The 21,771-nt window shown below is 39.6% G+C and overlaps 1 protein-coding gene across 1 annotated transcript in view; it reads right to left on the reverse strand.

The window, feature by feature from the left end:
* Positions 1–21,771, reverse strand: part of arnt2 (aryl hydrocarbon receptor nuclear translocator 2) — an 84,968-nt gene that overhangs the window by 14,754 nt on the left and 48,443 nt on the right. The window contains exons 12-14 of the mRNA XM_023332324.1: positions 12,254–12,405; positions 11,525–11,597; positions 155–278 (exon numbers count right to left, since the gene is read on the reverse strand). Of these exons, the coding sequence (XP_023188092.1) occupies positions 155–278; positions 11,525–11,597; positions 12,254–12,405 (349 nt within the window). The remainder of the gene's footprint in view (positions 1–154; positions 279–11,524; positions 11,598–12,253; positions 12,406–21,771) is intronic.

Consider the following 21,771-nt stretch of genomic DNA (forward strand, 5'->3'; position numbering starts at 1 on the left):
TGTGTGTGTGTGTGTGTGTGTGTGTGTGTGTGTGTGTGTGTGTGTGTGTGTGTGTGTGTGTGTGTGTGTGTGTGTGTGTGTGTGTGTGTGTGTGTGCGCGTGTGTGTGTGTGTGTGTGTGTGTGTGCGCGCGCGTGTGTGTGTTGCAGACATACAGCCAGATATGCTGGTGTACATTTCAGCAAAGCGTGGGTCTCTCTCCTGGGAGAAGAGAGTCTCTGTCTTATCAATGGTCTTCCCTGTATCGTGGACTCCACTGCTGACTCCTGCCACAGGCACCTGAAGGAACAGTTACATGTTATGTCAATTTCATTAAAAATAACATAAATACATGGTTACATGTAGTTATGTGCATGTAGGACATGTCCGAAATATTCTTCTCCATTCGCTAAATGGAGAACATTTATAGAACAAAGTTGGAGGTGTTCTTCTGCAGTGCAGACACCAACTAGTTTTAGAAAAGGACATTAGAAGATTTTGTGACCGCAGTTACTAAATTCTCTATTGAACAGTGGTACCAGTTTGAAGAGTCGGTGTACTTTTAATCACACCCTTTATGGGTACGAATTAACAAGGGAGGAAATCCCATGTCATTATTAGGGACCTAAAAATTCATTCTTATTTTTTTCTTAGATGAATGACAGATTTAATTCGTTCTTTGTTTCTTTTGCCTTTTCATATTGCTATTGTTATAATACAAAGGTTTCTTTTATGATTTCTTTGGGGAGGGAGGGATCTGTGAAAATACACAATCCCAGGTTATGTGATTATGGACCTTACCAAGCTCCGCCCACAACCGACCTAGAAAATCCCACGTGGCCGCAAGTCTCACAAACAAAGCCTCGCGGTGTGTTGTTTCTATATAAACAACATCTTCCACTTCGACTGATTCTCTGCAGTGTATTTCTGACTCGATTAGTGCATCATTTCTACCGGATTTTCACAATATATCAGCTACTACAATGGACAGAGGAACTAAGAAGTTCATGTCATCTTTTTTGGATGAGATCAAGGTGTTTGAGCCACGAGATGCCTCCAACATTGTGCACGTCACAGCAAAATGCTTTCGCTCAATAAGGAAAAGGGCAGATCCACACACCCTCTGGATCAATATAGCTGTGGACAAGATCACTGATGCCTATAGTTCTTGCAAGGCTGGGTAAGTCAGGCATTCATCGTTTTGTAGGTTACTTTTGAAATCAGTGGATGATTCCTGTGGTTTGTTGGCAAATGTTTGAGTGTGCCTAGGCCTGATACTAGCACCAAGTTAGCCACTTGGTGCTAGAGTGGCTAACATGAGTAACATGAGTTTAGTCCAAAGACTTTTCTGCTAAAATAAAATCTTTAGTGTAAGTCAGATACAATACACATTGCATATTGATCTGTTTAGCTAACATAAGACTGAGTACCTGACAGGCTTCAAGGTGTAGAAGTTGTATCAGTACTGCCATTATGCTGTACTTAGCTAACGGGAAGCGTGTGTTTGTGAGACAGCCACGCACTAGGTAGCCGCACTACCACATAGAATGGGCATCAGCCAATGAAAAGCGGCCCCTGTGGTAAGGTCCATTTTCATCTTGGCCTCAGAACATGAATGTTATCAAATAATGTAACATCACCTGATTAAATCCTAATAATTTCTAATTTCTAATAATATGTCATAGATTCAGGGCCCACAGTTTAAATGATTTCAAGTATCATTTGAAACCCACGAAAACAGGACTTCAAAAAATTAGAATACTCTGAAGAAATCACCCTAAACCACTTTTCAGTTTTTGTAGAAAAAAAAAAAAGAAAGACGTTAAAATTAAAATATTGTTTTTAAACATATCTTGGTTGGGAATCCCTTTGCCTGAATCACTGCCCCGATGCAATTGCCTGGGAGTTATGGAAGCCCAGATTTCCTTGATGCTTACGGTCAGCTCTTCTTTGTTGTTGGGTCTGGTGCCCCTTATTTTCCTCTGGAGTAAACCCCATAGATTCTCAATGGGGTTTAGGTCCAGAGAATTGGCTGGCCAATCAAGTATGGGCATGGGCATCAAACCAGGTTTTGGTGCTTCTGGTGGAATGGACAGGGACCAGGTCCTGCTGGAAGATGAGATCTGCATCGCCATACAGGTCCTCAGCAGAAGGAACCACCAAATCCTCTAAAACATTCTGATATACTGTTGCAGTGACCTTCGGTTTAAGAAAGCAATTTACCAACACAATGTGCCCCAAATCATGACTGACTGTGGATATTTCATACTGGACCTCAAGCAGTTTGAGTTCAGTTCCTCACCCGTCCTCCTCTAAGTCCTTGGATCTTCATCACCGAATGAAAGGCACACTTTACTTTCACTGGAAAAGAGAACCTTTTCCAGTGAACCTTTTCCAGTGAACTGGGCCAAGGAGAAGAAGTCCAGCACTTCTTCTCCTTGGCCCAGTTGAGAAGCTTCCTACGTTGACTCAGGTTGAGAAGTGGCGTGACACGAGGAACCCGACAGTTGTAGCCCATCTCTTGGATGTGTTTGATTGTGGTGGTTTTTGAAGCTACGACTCCCGCCTCATTCAGTTCTTTCTGGATCTCTACCAGATTCTTGAATCTTCTTGGTTGTAGTCCATGGTCATCTCTTTGACTGGTGCATCTTCTCCTGCTACATTTTGCCCTTCCACTAGACTTTCAATTCATAGACTTGGACAACAGTGACGTGTGGTCAGGGGAGGCAAGTGAGGCAGAGAAAAATAATATAGAGTGATAAGATAATTAGGTTCGAGCAGCTAAGAGATGTGAAGTCCTATTATAATCGTAGTGTTTATTATTATAAGGCCCGAGCAGCAAAGTGCTGCAAAGGTGTATTGTAATCATAGTGCTGATTATTATTCCGATTCCGCTTCCATCAAATGAATTGGCTTTTTGGAGTCAATTCAAAAACTCACCAAACTTCACCCAAAATTGTCCCCCAAACAAAATGTTCAGAGTCGGGTGTAATTGCAAGTGGGCGTAGCCAAACTGCTCCACAGCGCCCCCTAACTACTACGGTGAAACCGTAGGTCGTAGATATCTGAAACTCGGTACATAGGTAGAATCCCCCAAGTCAAGAAAAAAAGTCTCTTGGAAGTGCCCCCAGTTAGGTGGCCATTTTGGGTCAAAGGTCAAGTTGGGAGTCAATTCAGCAAGAATCCCGCCATCATGTTTCAGCTAAGAAAAGTATTCTACTTTTATTATCACTTTGAGGAAAACTTTCTGTAAAAAACCCGAGTGAAATAATGCCTTCAAAAGGATCCAAGACCATGATTAGACCGGATGAACAGTTTGTATTGCTCACGCAAGTTAAAGAGTTACTGAACCAGCAGAAGGAATTGCACACAGAGTTGCTTCAACAAAAACAGGACAATTTCTAAGGCTTTGTTAAAATCATTATGGACACTACTGTTAAGTAAAATAATTATTTACACTATTACTTTTACTAACCAGCTTATTCATCAAATTCTTACATTTTATCATATATATCTTAGTTATTAAAGGTGAAGTTGTTCTCCTGTTCAGAGCTGCACCTGCATCTTCCAGTTTCAGGAAATCGTTTAGACAGGAAGCACCGACCACATTCTGCAGAGTTTGCAGCTCGGTTCTCTCCAACAACTCATTTTATGTATAGACATCTAGCTGCTGACGAAGAAATAGTATTCATACCTCTGTGGCTTGAACTATTGAACTTAGGGGGCGAAATGAGAAACATCTATTGGAAATACATTTGTGCTGACTACTCTGTACAAAGGTGATTTGTGGTTAGTACAATGTCATGATGTCCCGCCTAAGATGTCTGTTTGACTGAAACTTCACCTACTGCCTCTTTCTTCTAAGAGGGTATTGATCGTTTAGCTTCCGGGAATTGTCTTGCTCCACCTAAATAAAATCTGACATTCTGTGTGGTGTAGTCAGAGTTGCTCTGACAGTGTTACTGATCAGTGCTCTCTCCGCTTGCAAGCGAAATAAAGCTGTTCTTTGTTCTCTAACTTTTGACTCTTGGTTTTCCCGAAATTCCCAGATTCCACAGTTTGGCGTCACGAACAGGATCCTTCAGGATTTGTCCGCACGGTGAAAACCGGGAGAGGGCTGATCACCGAAATCTGGAGCCCCTAAACAGGCTCCACGGTTTTTCCTCTATCTCCAAAACGGCCTATTTAAGAGAGGGAGGACTCCCCGGTTCTTTCCACCGGGCGGATCGATCGTGACAGGATCCAAAACAACCTGTACCAAGAGAGAACAAACCAGCGAAGGCATTAAGGTAAAAAATGGACTATCAGGGATAGATTCGTTTCAGAATTTTAATTTTAAAAACCTGAGGGTGGATTTTCCTGGGCTTAGGAAATCTACAATAGTGTTCAGAGTTGAGACTTAACTCTGAGGGAATTAATGTAGGTTATTTTTAAAAATAACTGAGGAAGGATCCTGTAGGTCATAGGAAATGACTGAGTTAAGTAGGTTATCTCTTTTAGAGTAACTGAGAGTAGGCTATTTTCTTAAATAACTGAGTAAAAGTAAAATAGGTTACTATTGGAAAATACAGTAACTGAGTGTAGGTTATTTTGTCTAAAATGACTGAGTATTGTTTAGAGAGTATCCAGATGATAACTGAGGATTTTCGTATATTGTTCTAGACTTAGACAATCGAGGTTATTGTGCACATAGAGATATTTTAGGCCTAAAATATTCTCAGAGTAAGTTGTCTCAATGTAGACAACTGAGGGTAAAAATAAAGTTGCAACAAATATAGAATAGGAAATAAAATAAAAAGTAAATAAAAGTAAAAAATTAAAATAAAACAGAATGATAAAAAAATATTAATTATAATAATAATACTAAATAAAATAAAATAAAATAGAATAAAACTAAAAATAATTTACAATGAAATAGAAATAAGAATAACCTAAAATGGGAGGATTTTTCAATAGAGGTCAAAAAACTGAGGATTATATACCGCGCGGCCCAGAAATAGATCACATGGCAGAGGTTGTTATCAACATGTTTCACAGTGATTTTGGTTTTCCTTAAAAATGGCAGTTTTGAGGTAAACCACATTAGACAACTAGAACAAATGCTCCTAAATCAAAAGGCTAAGTTAATGCAACACACTCCAACACACACCTACAGGCATTACAATCACACAAAGAAGCATTCCAACTCTGGAAGAGAAAGACTCTGCCCAGAGATCAGGAACACCTGAGTGAGTTAATTTTCATTCAAAGAATAAAAAAGAAAAAACAACCAGAAAGAAAAACAACAGAAAAGGCTTAACCCTAAAAAATCTGTTTCTCTTCCTACATGCACAACACCGGCTGGATCTGGCTTGACTCTGGCGGCACCTGTCAACCTGACAAATCTGTTTGTGGCTCCGCTCTACCCTTCCCTGTTTGTCCCTGGAGTCCTCTGCCGCCATACAAGGCCCCCAAGAATAAGTCATAGACTATTATTAGCGCCTGCTAGAAATCTTCTCTAGCCATTCTGGACTGGAAGTTCCCAATTATGATTGGGTCAAGAAAAAGGAATACACAGCATTTGAAGTTGTTATCAAAGAAAAGTTCCTGGATGGCCTACGCCCTGACATCAAAGAGGGAATGAAATTCTCCTACATCGGCTGGGACATTACTCCCCGCATCAAAGACTTCATCATCCATGGCCAGCACAATGAGACACTGTGTAATGAGCACAGCGCAACAAAAAGGCCAAGGATAAGAGAGAGAAAAAGAATGGAAAATGCTCAACTGACCCTCATCCAGCATGTCACTGACAGGGCTCAGCATCCACAGAACTGTCATCCTCCACCAGTTGACCAGTATGGTGGGTCACCCTTACCAGATCCCTGCTTCGTTTGTGGACAGATTGGACATTGGGCTTGAGACTGCCCACAAAGACCCCAGGGCAGAGACAGAGGATGTAGAAACTACAACCAATGTCATCATGACCACAGTGGCCCCAGAGGGGGTGTTTTCAACAGCCAAAGAGGACATTATTCAACCGGACTTAGAGCCAGCCACTAGCCGGGTGCCGATGGATCAACCCAGTCCAGTGAACGCAAGTAGTCACACACACATACATAGGCCTGTCACGATAGCAAATTTTGCTGAGCGATTAATTGTCTCAAAAAATTATTGCGATAAACGATAATATTGTTTGAAGACCTTTTTACACTGATGTAATGGAAATGACGTAATAATGCATGTGATTTCCTGCCAAAGATAGATACACTTTATTTTCAAAAGAACACTAAACACTGGAACTGATAAACAAAATAAACAAAACAACCAAAAACAAAAACAAAATGGATTCTCAGTCTCCATTAACAAAAAATGTACTTGATAAAAACTAAACAACATAAAGCCAAAGTGGAAATAAATACTGCATTCAACCTAAAGACTGCAGATTATGAAGTCTGTATATTATGTTGCCCTTCAGTAATAATTAGATTTAAATGGAAAAGATGGGCACATCGACTACCTGATGCAATAGTTCACACTAACAACAATCTTAGAAAGTTGGTCTTTCTAAGATTGTGTGGTTGATCGTTGTTGCTGCTCCGATCTAAATCAGGGTTTTTTCCCCGACTGGGATCGTTAACGCAGCCTGTTGAATGTGACAGGTAGCCAATCAGAAAGCGCGGATTCCCTCAGTGCTTTCTCAGGGCAAATTACGTCGGGGAATCCCAAACAGCTGACACGGCGCAACCCGAAGTCCAGCGGACATTGGAGATGATATGTGGGAACAACATTAATGTTTATTGAACATGCAAAGAATATAGAAATGACAAGGGGAGGAGTTGGAGCGAAATTCCTACCGCAGTTGATAAACCCGGTAACTTTTCAGCTGTTCTTCGTTAACGTGACGTAAATAGGTTATAATGATTTTCATTCAGTCAGGACTTTACGCTGACACTAGCCACATGCATTGCAGGTAGATTGTAGTAAAGCATTGATTAATGCCTGGTTTTAAAATTAGTTCACTGGACTTATAGCCATTATTTTGTGCCCATTGTTGGACACCACACGGCAGGACCGAACCCGATCGAACCTTTATACCTAGGATTTCTGTCGGCTAATATGTGGTCTCAGGTTTTGAAAATGGGCCGACAATCCGCCGACAGCTCTAAGATCCTGTAGTGTGCGCTGGGCTTTACACAGGAAATTAGGAAGGGAGGAGTCAGTGGAGAACACCGGAGCAGAGCCCTTTTTCATTCAGTGTCATTAACAGAAAGAGAAAAAGGCCGGAAGAGACGATAATGGCGATAATTGAAATGACGTCGATAGTTTTAATTTATCGTACGATTAATTGATTTATTGTTTATCACGACAGGCCTACACATACATATGCTGGATCCACACTCCTCATTGTATGCATTTTTCTGAACAGCGAGGTTTTTTGGGTTTTTTTTTTTTAATGATGATGAGTCATTTCCACATGTCTCCCTGGCTAAAGACCACCTGATAAGTGGAAATCACCCGGCCCCTTGGCTAGAGCACCTATTGCTTTAGCTAAATCCATACACCATTCTATTTTAGAATCCCACCAGAAAACACTTATTGTAGTGGATTTAGCTAATGCAATTTTTTGTTTGTTGTTGTTTTCTGTTCATCCAGATAATCAGTTCTAGTTTGCTTTTCAGTTTAATAGTTTAATGGCAGATCATATACTTTTACTAGGTTGTGTCAGGGCTATTGTCAATCACCTATCATTTCCATTTTCTTTTGAATGATAATTTATCAGCTTTGTCTCTACATTCCAGCTGTGCTCTGTTGCAATATGTTGATAACTTCAGCCCCTGAGGTAGAACTCTGCAAATCTTAAAGTTTGAAATTGCTCCATTAAAACAAAATTGCAGTTTGTGCAAACCATGTGTGATTTTTCTGGGATCTCTAAACAAGGGAGAACTATTTCTGAAAAGCGTGTTTCAGCAATAAGTTCAGCTGTTCCTCCCATAAACACAAACCAAAAAGAGTTGATGTTTTTATTTAGGACTGTGTAGTTACTGTAGGCATTTTATTCAAAATTATGCTGTGTTTGAGAAACCTCTTAGAGATAAATGTCATAAAAAAGGGTTATTAATGAGCTCAAAGGTTACATGGACTGCTGCAGCCTTAACATTATTTGAAGTGCTCTAAAACAATTGCAAGCAGCACCCACTCTGGGAATTCCCAATCCAACTTGTCCGTGTACACAGACAGTGGATGAGTGAGGTGGCTGTATGACGTCAGTATTGCTCCAAAAACACGGTGACAGATTGAAACCAATCGCCTATATTTTCATCCAAATTGGATGCTGTAACAGCTGGTCGGTTTCCACTATTTGAGCGGAATGGTAACCACAGAAAAAGCTGTTTTAGCATCCCGAGACATTGTGGGTTATTCTGATCTGAATCTATTCATTCACCCACGCTGTCACTCTCATTCTAGATGAGCAGAGGACTGCGCATCTGTCATCTGCCAGATAGCTGCGTTATTACTTTGCACTTTTAGACTTTTAGATAACAAACGCTGTACAGTTTTAATATCCAGCTACTCTTTTGCCAATGCCTGAGGAAAGCCAACCTCATAACTGCGTTGCTGAATTGGACGTCCTATGTTACCCCAGACCTGATCTGAAGCAGGAACCACTCTCAGATGAAGAATTGAGTGGTTACGCTGTTGTCACTCCTTCCGGTGTGCTTGAAGCTGCACCCTTACCACAGCTCTCAGCTCAAGCTTGTGAGTTGATTGCCTTAACACATGTATGTGTTTTATCTAAGGATCAAAAAGTGAACATTTTGCATCACAAATTCATTTTTGACATTTTGGATACTGTAATACTGCCATCATCTGTGGCCATTATTAAATGTGCCACTACCCCACTCGCTGCTAAAAGTTCCAACACCACCTGACCTACCTCATCTATTAACTGATCTACCTCGTTTGTCATTATCCGATCTTCATGCAACCCCTCATGTACAATCTATCTGTAAACAACATGGTGCCGTGCTAAAAGACTCTGTTTGAATTGGCCCTTATGACAATCCCTGCCTTCCTGAAACATTTTTCCGACCTTTCTGTGTTGTGCCGCAGGGTGTTGATCCCCTGGCGTCACAAGGAGGGAAGAAATGAATAAATTACGGTACAGTAAAATTTTCTATGGTTTACAGTAAAACCATTTTTGTGAAAACTGTGATTTGTGCTCAAAATAACGTTTCAAAAGGTGCACACCAGCCAACTGCAGCAACATTTCAGCATGCTATGACAGTTTTATTGAACTAACCCCATGTGACAAGAAAAATATTGTTTGGTGATGGTTGACATGTTTTTTAAAAATGAGTTGAAACGTTCTCAGTTCAAACAGCAGACGGCTCCAAAGTAGCAAAGATTCTCTCTCCAGGTAATTTGCCGCTGGGGAGTGCCCATGGTAAACATTTTGCAAATCAAATTCTTACTGAACTGTCTAAAATGTTGAATCTGGATCTAATAAAACATTGTTTTAAGGAAGAAACAGGTCTGAACTGGGTACAGACCAATTGCAATGTATATGAGAATGAGACGTCGTCAGAGAAAAATAACCTCAACCTTTTGAAATCCTTTTTGCAGGTTTTGTCCCAAATTTAGGCCCGGGACCTCCTTGCAGCTCTGGAAAAGATTTAACCACCTGTGATGACTAATTACTACATTTCTCTAACAGATCAACTAAAAACCACCAGACAGCAGGCACAAGGAGACCAGCCTGCCCCCAGCTATTAAACCACTGCATGAAATACAGCCAGGAGATTTTTTTGTTTATTAAATTATATTTATTATAGGAGAAAGAACTGGCGATTCCACCGGTGGCTAGGACCGTTCCAGACCGTTCCAGGTGTTGATGAGAGGCCTACCTAGGCCCATGCCAGCCACTGTAAGAAGTGCTCAGGAGACATCCCAGGGGCTTACAAAGAAGCGTCCAACTAAGCATCTCTGAAATAACAGAGTTGCCGACTTTCAGCACTCAGTAGCTTCTATCTGAGAAAGATGTCAGGAAGAAGGAGGTCCCTGGAGCTGGAGCTGGAGGAGGAACCCAACCTTTTTCCTCGAAGTAGTCCCTGGCCATAGAGGACTGGGATGTATTAACAAAATACATCCTTCGATTTGCCATCACAATCTATGCCATGCTCATGTATTGAGCACCACGGATTCAATTGAAGAGTGTATGTTGTTTTGCTGTATTCTGTGGCGGAATAAATGGACACATTTATTCTAGCAGTAACAGTGTCTAGTCTCATTATTTGCCGCCGATCACCTCCAATCCTGTTTAAAATTTCATAAAACAACCCACTACATTTTTCCCTGATTTGTGAACAAGACGTTAACATACTTAAACTCCACTTGGGGCAGGAGCTCTTTCTTGACCCTGACAATAATGAGTATATACAGAACGGTGTCAATAGGTAACCTTGACTGAGTCCACCTCTCACTGGATTGTGTCCAACTTACTGCTCTCAATGTAGGCCCGGCCCTGACACTGGTCCTACTGGGACTTACAGCCTATATCAGTACCCGACCCCTTGATATGGGTCTAGTATCCCATATTCTCGAAGTACCCCCCACATCCTTCTGAATGTGTAGAGTAGGTCCAGTGTTCCATAGCCAGCACAACACACCGCTCCTTCGGAATCTAAGGCTTGACTTTCCAGAAGACCCTCTGTTAGAAAAATTATCTAAGTCCATTTACTTGTGAGTTTATTTGAAAGGTTATGTTTTCATATTATTATTCTGTTTGTTGTTTACTTGACTTCTTTCCTTCCGTGATACACTTTTAACTATTTTTAGGATGTTTGCCTGGAGGCTAGAGACGTTTGCACATTCCTGTGTTGTCAGCTTTCTGTGGGGCTGGTTGGTTGCGGTCAGCCTCGTGCCCTTGTAAGGGCATGTCCACAGAAGGTTCCAGAACATCCTGTAGTAAAGGTCATTGGTCAATTCTTTGTGTGACTATGTGAAAAAGCCCAACCTCCTTCCTTGTAAACATAATAAAGGCAGTGGGGACAAAAGAACTAATGGAGTTGATCACAGACAGTGTTTGACGGCGGTTCTCCGCGTCTGATTCGGCTCCCCTCTTCTGCAGAAAAGTAATTTGTGTCTCTGGTTGATTCTTTGCAGGTTAGGACAAAAAATAAACCTATCACCCTCCTCTCCAGAACCCCTGACTAGACCCACAGGCCAAAAAGACCCAGTAGGACTCCTTCAGCTTGAAGGCAGGTGTCCATAAGCGGATTTGAGAGTTGATGCTACAACAGTTACTAACCACCTCACAACTGAAATACAACGCTGGGAATTATCAACAATTTTGGACCTTCTCATTTAGAAACTTAAGCCTTAGTTCAGGGTAAATCCTGAAGGTAATGTCCCCAGTTTTTAGGGTCATTTTCTAGTAGAAATTTATAACATTTACTATGTCACTTCTGAATTAGTTTAAAGCACCTGTTCATGTAGACGTCCATGAAATCAGCAACACTGCATTTATAATCAAGTTATGGAACAGTTTTAAAAAAGGGGATTACCTGGGATAGATCATAAGCTGTGATTCCATCTCTCTGATGAACCTCTAACTCTGCCTGTTGCTGTTGCAGTTGCCTGAAAAAGCCAGGAGACACAATCAGCTTCTCATTCAACATCCCAAACATCTGCGAGAGTTCATATCTGAAACAATGCTTATTAACCATTGGTTTGATGTTGTATGTGTTGCTGTAATGCATTACAGGTCATACCTCAATAAACTAACATGTAACTTCTTCATGCATGATTCAGATGAGTGACACCAAGATTGAATCTCTTCAGGAAATAAATTATTGCACATCCCAACTGCACGAGTAGAGAGCAGGTAGCACCCCTGGCTAACTTTCAAGGCACTTCATTTAACAGAAGACTTTGTTAAAACCAGTGAAACATCTTTAAGACCAGAGAGTGAACATTTTCACAGAATACACAAATACATATTATTGTATCTAAAAAAAACTTATGTCATAGTCCGACCTGGAGAAGGCCTTTTCTTTAGGTCACTACGTAGTAATCTAAAACAAACCTTATTTTAGTAGCAGCTTCACAAAATGAAATATAAGGCTCTGGAACAGAGGGTTTGGAAAGAGGGGCTTGCCTAAGCTGCCACCGATCCTGATAAGAGATTTGATTTTTCTTCGATAAAGTTCTTGTTTAGTGATTTCAGAATTAAGAGATCCAGACTTTTAGCAGAGTTTAAATGAAAGTAATAAACAGAATGTAAAATAACTTACTTGACGTTGGTATTGGTGCAGATTATGTACTCTATCTCGTCAGAGTAGGGATTCTGGAAGGTGAAACTACTGGTTCTGATCAGCATCCACTCTCTGTTTTTCAATCGGAAACGATACATGACAGACAGCACCTGTCCCTTCAGTTTCACTACCTGCAGAGGAGCAAACATACTTAAGTGCAGTATTGTTTAATTTACTGACTAAAGAAACATATCATTTGACACAGTCTTTGATCTCAGTCTTTTGATGACTGTTGTTATTAACTCACTGTTTTTGGCATCACAAACCAGGAATAAGAACATCTCATTATTATTTTTTTTTAAATTTATTTTACTATTAATAAAGTACACACTGACCTGACCATTATATTTTCCTAACATATTAAGAATTAGATAGCAAAAGGTGCTTAATGTAAGTTTTCTTTGCATAATTTAAACCCAGTGAACCTAAAACTGCCACTTGAAACGTTTTAGGTAGAACATATTTACAAAGAGGGTTTTTCACATTAAGTGCAAAATGTATATTTTTTTAAGTTTTGGCTTAATAACTGCTCTGTATATGTTCTTTCAGCAAAATGCCTTTTTTGAGTCCTTGTACTCCAGTTAATTATTTGATCACTAAATTAATGGACAATTACTTCAGTAATAAATTCCTTACCTTTAATCTCAATTGTTTCAGCCCTACTATCTTTGTACACATCCTTTACTATCCTCACATATTTTCCCGTCACCTCTGACTTCCTCATTCAGTTAACACACTTCCTCTGTAGGCTCACTGTAGGCTCACTATTATATGCTTTGTCAAGGTTCACAAAATGCAGCTCATTCAGACCTGTGTACATCTTTACATGAACTCTAAGAGCAAGAATTGGACCATTGGTGTGCTATCTACGTATGACTAGACTAGATTGGAAAAAATAGAAATATCCTTTCTTGTCATACAGTGGAAAAATTCAAAGAAAACTGCTGTTCATTGGTTGGAACATCTCGTTTCACTTCAACCACACTTTCCCAAAATACAAACTCAATTCCAATGAAGTTGTGGCTTTGTGTAAAACATACATAAAAATGTAATATGATGACTTGTCAATCCTTTTCAACCTTTTTTCAATTTAATACAATTTAATACTACAAAGGATATTTAACATTCAAACAGATAAACTTTATCGTCTTTTTGGCAAATATTCACTTATTTGGGTTTTGATTACTAAAACACCTTCCAAAAAAGTTGAAACAGGAGCAACAAAAGACTGGGAAAGTTGTGGAATACAGTGAACCCTTGTTTTTCGTGGGGGTTAGGGTCCAAAAAGAACCCATGATAGGCAAAATCTGTGAAGTAGTTACCTTTATTTTTTATAATTATTATACAGCATAATTAAATACTCTACATTGAAACCAAAGAACAAAAACTGTTTTCAGGCCTAAGCATTTTTTTAACAAATAGAACGCTTTCTTACAAATAACTACAGTAAAATAATCATTTTAGTCAATACAAAGTACAGTAGGACAAATTGTGACTCGCGTATTTCACTGTTCCTCTGACTGTGACGCTGCGGCCTCACTCAGCTCTGTAGTGTCTTTTTCTTCTGAAGCCTGTGGTGCAGGTGTGTTTTTTCGAGAGAAGAACATAGTTATCGGTAGTTGTTGTCGCTCTTTTTTTCTTCTGGGCAAAAATATTTGCCAAAATTTGCCAAGCTGTATTATGTATATTTAAATACCGTAACGTTATTGGCACACAGGTAGAGAAGAAGCACGGAGGCTGTTTAGCTAATCAGGACGCAGAGCACAATGCACTGTGAAAAAAAAAACGGCACAAAAATCTCCGCGAAGCAGCGAGGCCCTGAAAGGTGAACCGCGTTATAGCGAGGGTTCACTGTATTCAAAATTCACTTATTTGGAACATTCCACAGGTGCACAAGTTAATTGGAAAGAGTATGGGAGAATTTCACTGTCATAAGTCCAGAGCACATATTTTGGTTTCAAAGATATGAAATCAGGATTTCATCTTCTCAAAACTTGTAATGCTTGCACTGAAAACCTCTGCTCTCTTACAAATATTCCCTGTGCTTTCTCAAACCTTTCTACTCGCACTCAGATTTTCTCCTTGTGAGCAAAACTTCTCTCTGTACCGATTAACTCTCCGCTCTCTACTGACCTGCAGTAGAGAGCGGCAAGACACTCTCTCTTGAAAGAAAAAAGTACTGTCACCTGGCAACATTCCAGCCAATAGAATGAAAATGTTAATAACGGGATTCAGCCCCGTTATGAAGCCTAACCAAGTTTTGTAAATATTAATCAATTTTAATTACTCCCTAACATTGATTTATATTACTGTATATGACACAAGAGCGCTGCCTTAGAAATAAAACAATATTATATATATTATTATAAAATTATATGTTATAACTTTCACAATTGGTGGCAAAGACAATTATTTATATGTAATTCTTTCATTTTATCAAAAGTAAGATACTTTTGATAAATGTCAAAATAAAGGAATTGCACAAACATGTCAAAAGTAACACAGAAACATACAGAGAGAATCCAAATCTCCCATTTTTGTTTTGAATGTAAAAAATTATGTTGTGTCACTAAAAGTGTAATATAGCAAAATGATTAGCATGGCGACAAGGCCCGTCCGAATTCAAAGGCTCCCCCAGTACTGGGAGAAAGGCTGCATTTGAGTCAGGATAGATCTACTAGCAATAGGGAATTTATAACATGACTTAATCAGTCTATATATAGCATTTTCACAGTTCAGAAATGATTCATTCCGAATTTGCTGCTGGAGCTGATGTTTGTTTTCCAACTACAGTCATATATAATCTATAGGGGTGCTCAATTACGATCGAGGAAAGGTTTTGAGTTGATCTCAGCAGTAGGTGACAAACTGAACGCCGCCAGGATGCTGAGACCAGCACGTCCTCTGATCACTAAGATCCAAAACACTTTATTAAGGAAAAAAAATCAACAAACGTGTTCAAACCCAACAAAACCCAACGAAATAAATAATCTCAGTAATTATTGTTTCAACTAAGTCTTGCGCCATTCTGTGCGTTTCGATTCCATTACCAAAATAAAAAAGGGACTCAAAGACCGACTGAACGAGTTTAAATCAGCTAATCAACCACCGCTGTGTTCAGGGGAGCGCTTCTTAACAACCGCAAAATAAATATCAAGCTTGAAGGCCTAATTTCGTAATGAACTGAATGTTATGTTTTTAACGTAATCTCTGCATCTTTTAAAAAAGTAGATCTTGGTCTCAAGAAGTTTGGGCACGTGAGTGTTAATGGAAAGTTAATATATTTCAGTAACTCGGCTCTCAGATAAACCCTATATAGAGTAATTATTACACAGACCATTCAAAGCTTTTATTTAAGTTAATGATGATTTCTTAGTAAGTTAATGCAAACATATTGAGGATTAGAATATTACATCAGCAGTGAAAAATATGTTTATTACCTGCTTTAATGTCATTTTCAAAACGTACTTTTAATCCAGTAAGCCTCTTTGAAACTCATTCTAATTTATTAAATATGACTATTATGAAACAACTTTTTTTTTTTAAAGTACAGCTTGCTGGCACCACACATTAAGTAAGGTTTCTGTCATGTATGTTTTCAGATGTTAAGCTGTCACAGCAGACCATCCTGCAGGCCTCTTGTCTTAGTGTTTTCCTTCAGACTCCCAGTGGACTCATGACTTCAGGATGTCCAGAGACCTTCACCTTTCTGGAGCAGGAACACCCGGCCAAATGCACTGGTGACACATTCATTTAACAAAATCTGGCTGTTATATTGCTGTTGTATATTACTGTTTTGAATAAACAAAATATGTTTGATTATTATGAAAGCTGTGTTCCTTCAACTCTGCGTAGTTCTAATTTAATCAAATCTCATGTTTTCACATCCCAGAGACACTAAAATGGATTGTTTGTTTGGGGCTTAAAATGAACTCAACATAATCTTCATAGAACAAAGCTACAAAAATAGAATACAATAATGACTTAAGGTTTTGGGCCCATTTTATTTTTTGGTTTCATATTACACTGAAGATTCTTCAACATGACAGCTAAACAGTGAGTGGAGTACCTTATATGTACTACAAGGTAGAAATGAACAAACATGACATATTAGGTTCTTCTTAATAGTAATCCTAACAGTTATTTGACACTGCTTGGTTTATTGAATAATGAATGTGTTCACTTATGGATGCCTTCATTTAGAAATCTGCAATCTGAAAGTGTCAGTGAAATACTTTAAACCACTCAGTCCTCAGGTCTGTCTGCCCTGCATGTCTCAAGTGCTTCCTTCTGTCACACACCTGGCCTCAATAAATGTCTGATTAGTGGATGAGCTAATGTTGTCGTTTGTATCAGGTGTTCTGGAACAGACACTTTAAAATGTACAGGGCAGTGTTAATGTCCTGTATAACAGTATAATATATAGACAAATGTTTTCATCTCATTGTGTTATTTTCACTCTGTGTCTGAAGTTCATCACATTTCTGGATGTTCTGTGTTTCAATTAAATTGAAGTTAGCACAGGTTTTTATCAGGGCCACAACACCATGTAAACTATGTGTTGGGTTTAAGAGGCTGCTCTGTTTGAGCACACCAGCATTTATTTTTCCTCTGATGTTTGGCTGAACTCTTCTCTGTGGAGGTCGGCCATCTCTCTGCTTCTTCCTGAAGGAGATCCATCAGGAGTTCTGATCCTGCTCACAATGCAGATGGTTCTGCTCACTATTCACCATGTCAGCCATGGGCCCTCTCTCAGCGAGACTCTCAACAGTCATTCTTTGCCTTGACCCTTGAATAAACATAATAACAGAATGCATTCTGGATGTTATTTCTGATTTGTTTGTTAATTGAAACAGTGTCTTATATCAAAATAAGATTAATTTATTTCCTTAACAGTTCCTTCTCCTGTTCCCTGAGAAGGGCAGAGTTTAGGAGTGACTAATTACATTTACTCAAATATATTTGAGTAACTTTTTGAAACAAATGTACTTTTAAGAGTACTCTTACTGTGCTGAACTTTTTACTTTTACTCAAGTAATTTTATTTTGAAGCATCACTATTATTTGAACAAAATTGTCATTTTGTCTTTAAACTACCAAAATTTCCACTGAAATTTATATTTTGGGCCCTTTGTGTATTTTTTTTAGATATTAAATAATTGAAAACTTGATCAGTTACTCAGTACTTGAGTAAACTTTTTACCAAATGCTTCTTTACTATTACTTGTGTAATTTCTTAGTCAGCGACTTTTTACTTTTACTTGAATAAAAACATGTTGAAGTGCTACTGTTCTTGAGTACAATTTTCGGGTCCTCTGCCCACCTCTGGACAACAGTAACCAAATGTTGAGGCACATATGTAGACCAAAAACAGGCAAACTAAGGTGGGCAATTTATACATCCACAAAGAACAACTTAAATTAATACAGTCATATTTACTTTATATGCATATGTATGCATGTGTGCCACACTTAGCACACTTCAGGGATATAACCAAGAGAGGCAAAAATTGTAGCACGAGTTTAGCTTTTATCCATTCTGCATTCTGTACCCTCCCTACAGGTACTGTAATCAGTTTGTCTGTTTGTATGACTGGCGACAGTCACATAAAAACAGGATTATGTAAGCTGCATAACCCTGTGCATGTAAGCAGATAAAAGAGAGAGGAAAACACAGAATACATGACAGCATAAACATAAACCTTGCTTTGTACTATAGATATGGACAGCCATTAAAAAAATATACCGTTATAGTTTTCTTCATTTTAATGTTCAGTACAACTATTTTCCATGTCTTCATGACTATGTGGGCGACCATAAAATACAATATAAACCATACCTGCACACTGCTCACCTTAATGGCCTCTCTGGACGGACAGCAGCGGTGGATGTCTGGTAATGGAAAGATGGCCTTCAAGGCTTGCCACTCTCTCACAAAAACAACTTTTGTGAGAGAGTTGTTTGGAGCTAATCAACGGAGCTCATTGATCAATCAGCTCCATAGGGCTGCCTCTGAATATTGCAGTTCCCGAATGTGGCAGGAAGAGGTGGAGGCTGCACCTGCTGGCAGGGTGATTGCAAGCGGGCCAATAGCGCCAGAGGGCGCTCAGTATAAAAGTAGAGGTGAGCTCCAGTCTGACGTTGTTTGCTGTTGACACACCACGCTTCCGTGTTGAGCTGTCTGTGCGCTGAGTACAGGTGAGGTTGACTACCTGCGTATTTACAGCCGCTTATATATCGTAGTCATGTAGAGCCTTTTATCAGCAGGAACAGACGGGCGTATTTACCTCCACATTGATTGTGGGTGAGGTGGTTCCTGCAAAAACAGTGCCAACATTTGAGCGTTCCCATTTGGGTGCAAGTGTGGAGAGCTTGCTAATTGGTAGGTGGAATGAGTGACAAATCTTGTTTTTATTCCTTTATTTTAAATTGTTTTATTATTTAGGAATCTCGACTGTCACACAACGCTGCTGCTTTGCCTGCACTAAGTCACTGCTTACTTAGCGGTTGCGAGAGGGAGACCGGCTGCCTGGGACACGCCCCCCACCCCCTCTTCCGAAATCGAAACAAGGAGCGGCTGATCGCATTCATTTCGGATTGGATTGGACTGGGTTGCTCATTTTGCTGTGCCGTCGAGCATAGGGATTTTATGGGTTTATCTTGACATTTTTATTTCTTTTCTTGCCTGTAGTTTTAACAAATTGTCTTTTCTTATTTTTATTTTCTAGACTACCGGTGGTGCGCTCGGGCCCTGGATGCGGCGTCCCTTTTTGGTGTGACTGTAGTGATCAATACCCATAGGTGGAGGGAATTACAAGGAGTGAGTGACTTCACGGGTGTTTGTTTTGATTTCTTTGCTTTGGAGCCTACCATCCAGGACCTGGCTGTATCCACCGGTAAGCCTATTCGGATTTGTTTTGTGAATTTTCTTTTTGTCCAGATACAGGTATTTTTTTTTCTCTGTCATAATAAATTATTATTGTCTTGAGGCCTGTCTCGCTTTTTTGCAAAACCGGACCTGTGTCCCTTTAATAATTCCTGGGTGAAAACCCCGGGTGGCGTTGTTGGCAACAAACGACATTGTATTGTCCAAATCACGGAGCGCCACACTTATGATGTACAGAAAAGTCTGCACCGTATAGTTGGATCACAGCTGGTAGCTACGGAGGTATCCCGAAGCTTCAATCGTAAGCCAACTTCAGCGGCCGCTTTGTCCAAACTATGAAAACCCCGACAGTGAAGCTCTGAGTCCATGAGAGCAGTTAGCTGAAACACGTTCTGTCTGAGCGTCCACACAAAAAATAAAGTCATGGGTCATAACACTACTTTCTAATGAAGTTGCTGAGCGATCAATCATTGTCATTTTTTCTAAATACAGAGTGAAAGAAAAAGTAATACAGACGGCATGGAGTAGATACTGTATAATGTTACCCACCACGGCCGAAGGATGTACTTTGACCGAGATTATACCGCAAACATACAGAAGAAACGCAAACAGGTACAAAAAGTTATCAAACAACTTAAGGACAAAAACATGACAGCAGTGTCACCTTTTCCTGCCCAGCTGAGAGTCTAACTGAACTGTGGTACGAAGACATTCGCTGCACTTAAAAGAGCAGCCTGGAGAAGATGGGAAAACACAGTAGTATGCCGTGGGGTTTCAGTCAGGGCCTTCAATAGACGTCAACTAGACCTGAACAATACACACATTGTGCAGGACAATGCAATAACTATGCACCACACCAAGCCACAGGCATCCCATAATATGCAAATAAATAAAATATGTCAAGTAGAGCAACAATGCAGCCCAACAATGCACATATCAAGCAATATCAATGTATATTTTAACAAAATACACAGGCAACAGCGCGCATAATTGAACAACCAGCAATTTATCAAAACCTTTCTATGTTCCCCAGTTAAGGTGGAATTGAGCAGCAAATAACTGATACCAACCAAAGAGTGAGCGACACTTTGGTGCTAGGCAAACCCTGGACCACGGTATCCGGGAAAGCAGGAGAAGCGATGCAGACTGCAACGAACATCCAGGCGCTTCTACAAGGTGATAATCAATGATTTGTGAGTAGGCCTGTCGCGATAAACGATAAATCAATTAATCGTATGATAAATTAAAACTATCGACGTCATTTCAATTATCGCCATTATCGTCTCTTCCGGCCTTTTTCTCTTTCTGTTAATGACACTGAATGAAAAAGGGCTCTGCTCCGGTGTTCTCCACTGACTCCTCCCTTCCTAATTTCCTTAGTGTAAAGCCCAGCGCACACTACAGGATCTTAGAGCTGTCGGCGGATTGTCGGCCCATTTTCAAAACCTGAGACCACATATTAGCCGACAGAAATCCTAGGTATAAAGGTTCGATCGGGTTCGGTCCTGCCGTGTGGTGTCCAACAATGGGCACAAAATAATGGCTACAAGTCCAGTGAACTAATTTTAAAACCAGGCATTAATCAATGCTTTACTACAATCTACCTGCAATGCATGTGGCTAGTGTCAGCGTAAAGTCCTGACTGAATGAAAATCATTATAACCTATTTACGTCACGTTAACGAAGAACAGCTGAAAAGTTACCGGGTTTATCAACTGCGGTAGGAATTTCGCTCCAACTCCTCCCCTTGTCATTTCTATATTCTTTGCATGTTCAATAAACATTAATGTTGTTTCCACATATCATCTCCAATGTCCGCTGGACTTCGGGTTGCGCCGTGTCAGCTGTTTGGGATTCCCCGACATAATTTCCCCTGGGAAAGCACTGAGGGAATCCTTGCTTTCTGATTGGCTACCTGTCACATTCAACAGGCTGCGTTAACGATCCCAGTCGGGGAAAAAACCCTGATTTAGATCGGAGCGGCAACAACGATCAACCACACAATCTTAGAAAGACCAACTTTCTAAGATTGTTGTTAGTGTGAACTATTGCATCAGGTAGTCGATGTGCCCATCTTTTCCATTTAAATCTAATTATTACTGAAGGGCAACATAATATACAGACTTCATAATCTGCATCTTTAGGTTGAATGCAGTATTTATTTCCACTTTGGCTTTATGTTGTTTAGTTTTTATCAAGTACATTTTTTGTTAATGGAGACTGAGAATCCATTTTGTTTTTGTTTTTGGTTGTTTTGTTTATTTTGTTTATCAGTTCCAGTGTTTAGTGTTCTTTTGAAAATAAAGTGTATCTATCTTTGGCAGGAAATCACATGCATTATTACGTCATTTCCATTACATCAGTGTAAAAAGGTCTTCAAACAATATTATCGTTTATCGCAATAATTTTTTGAGACAATTAATCGCTCAGCAAAATTTGCTATCGTGACAGGCCTATTTGTGAGAAATAAATGGACAGATAAATCCGAACTCAAAATATGACCTTAGTGCTAAAATGACTTGAAAGATGGTTAAAATAGTAATACATATTACAATCCTAAAGATAAAAGGTACTTTCCTTGCCATGTGAGAATGTAAGAATGTAATCTTACTT

Source organism: Xiphophorus maculatus, chromosome 4 (assembly GCF_002775205.1).
Source record: "Xiphophorus maculatus strain JP 163 A chromosome 4, X_maculatus-5.0-male, whole genome shotgun sequence".
Taxonomy (NCBI): domain Eukaryota; kingdom Metazoa; phylum Chordata; class Actinopteri; order Cyprinodontiformes; family Poeciliidae; genus Xiphophorus; species Xiphophorus maculatus.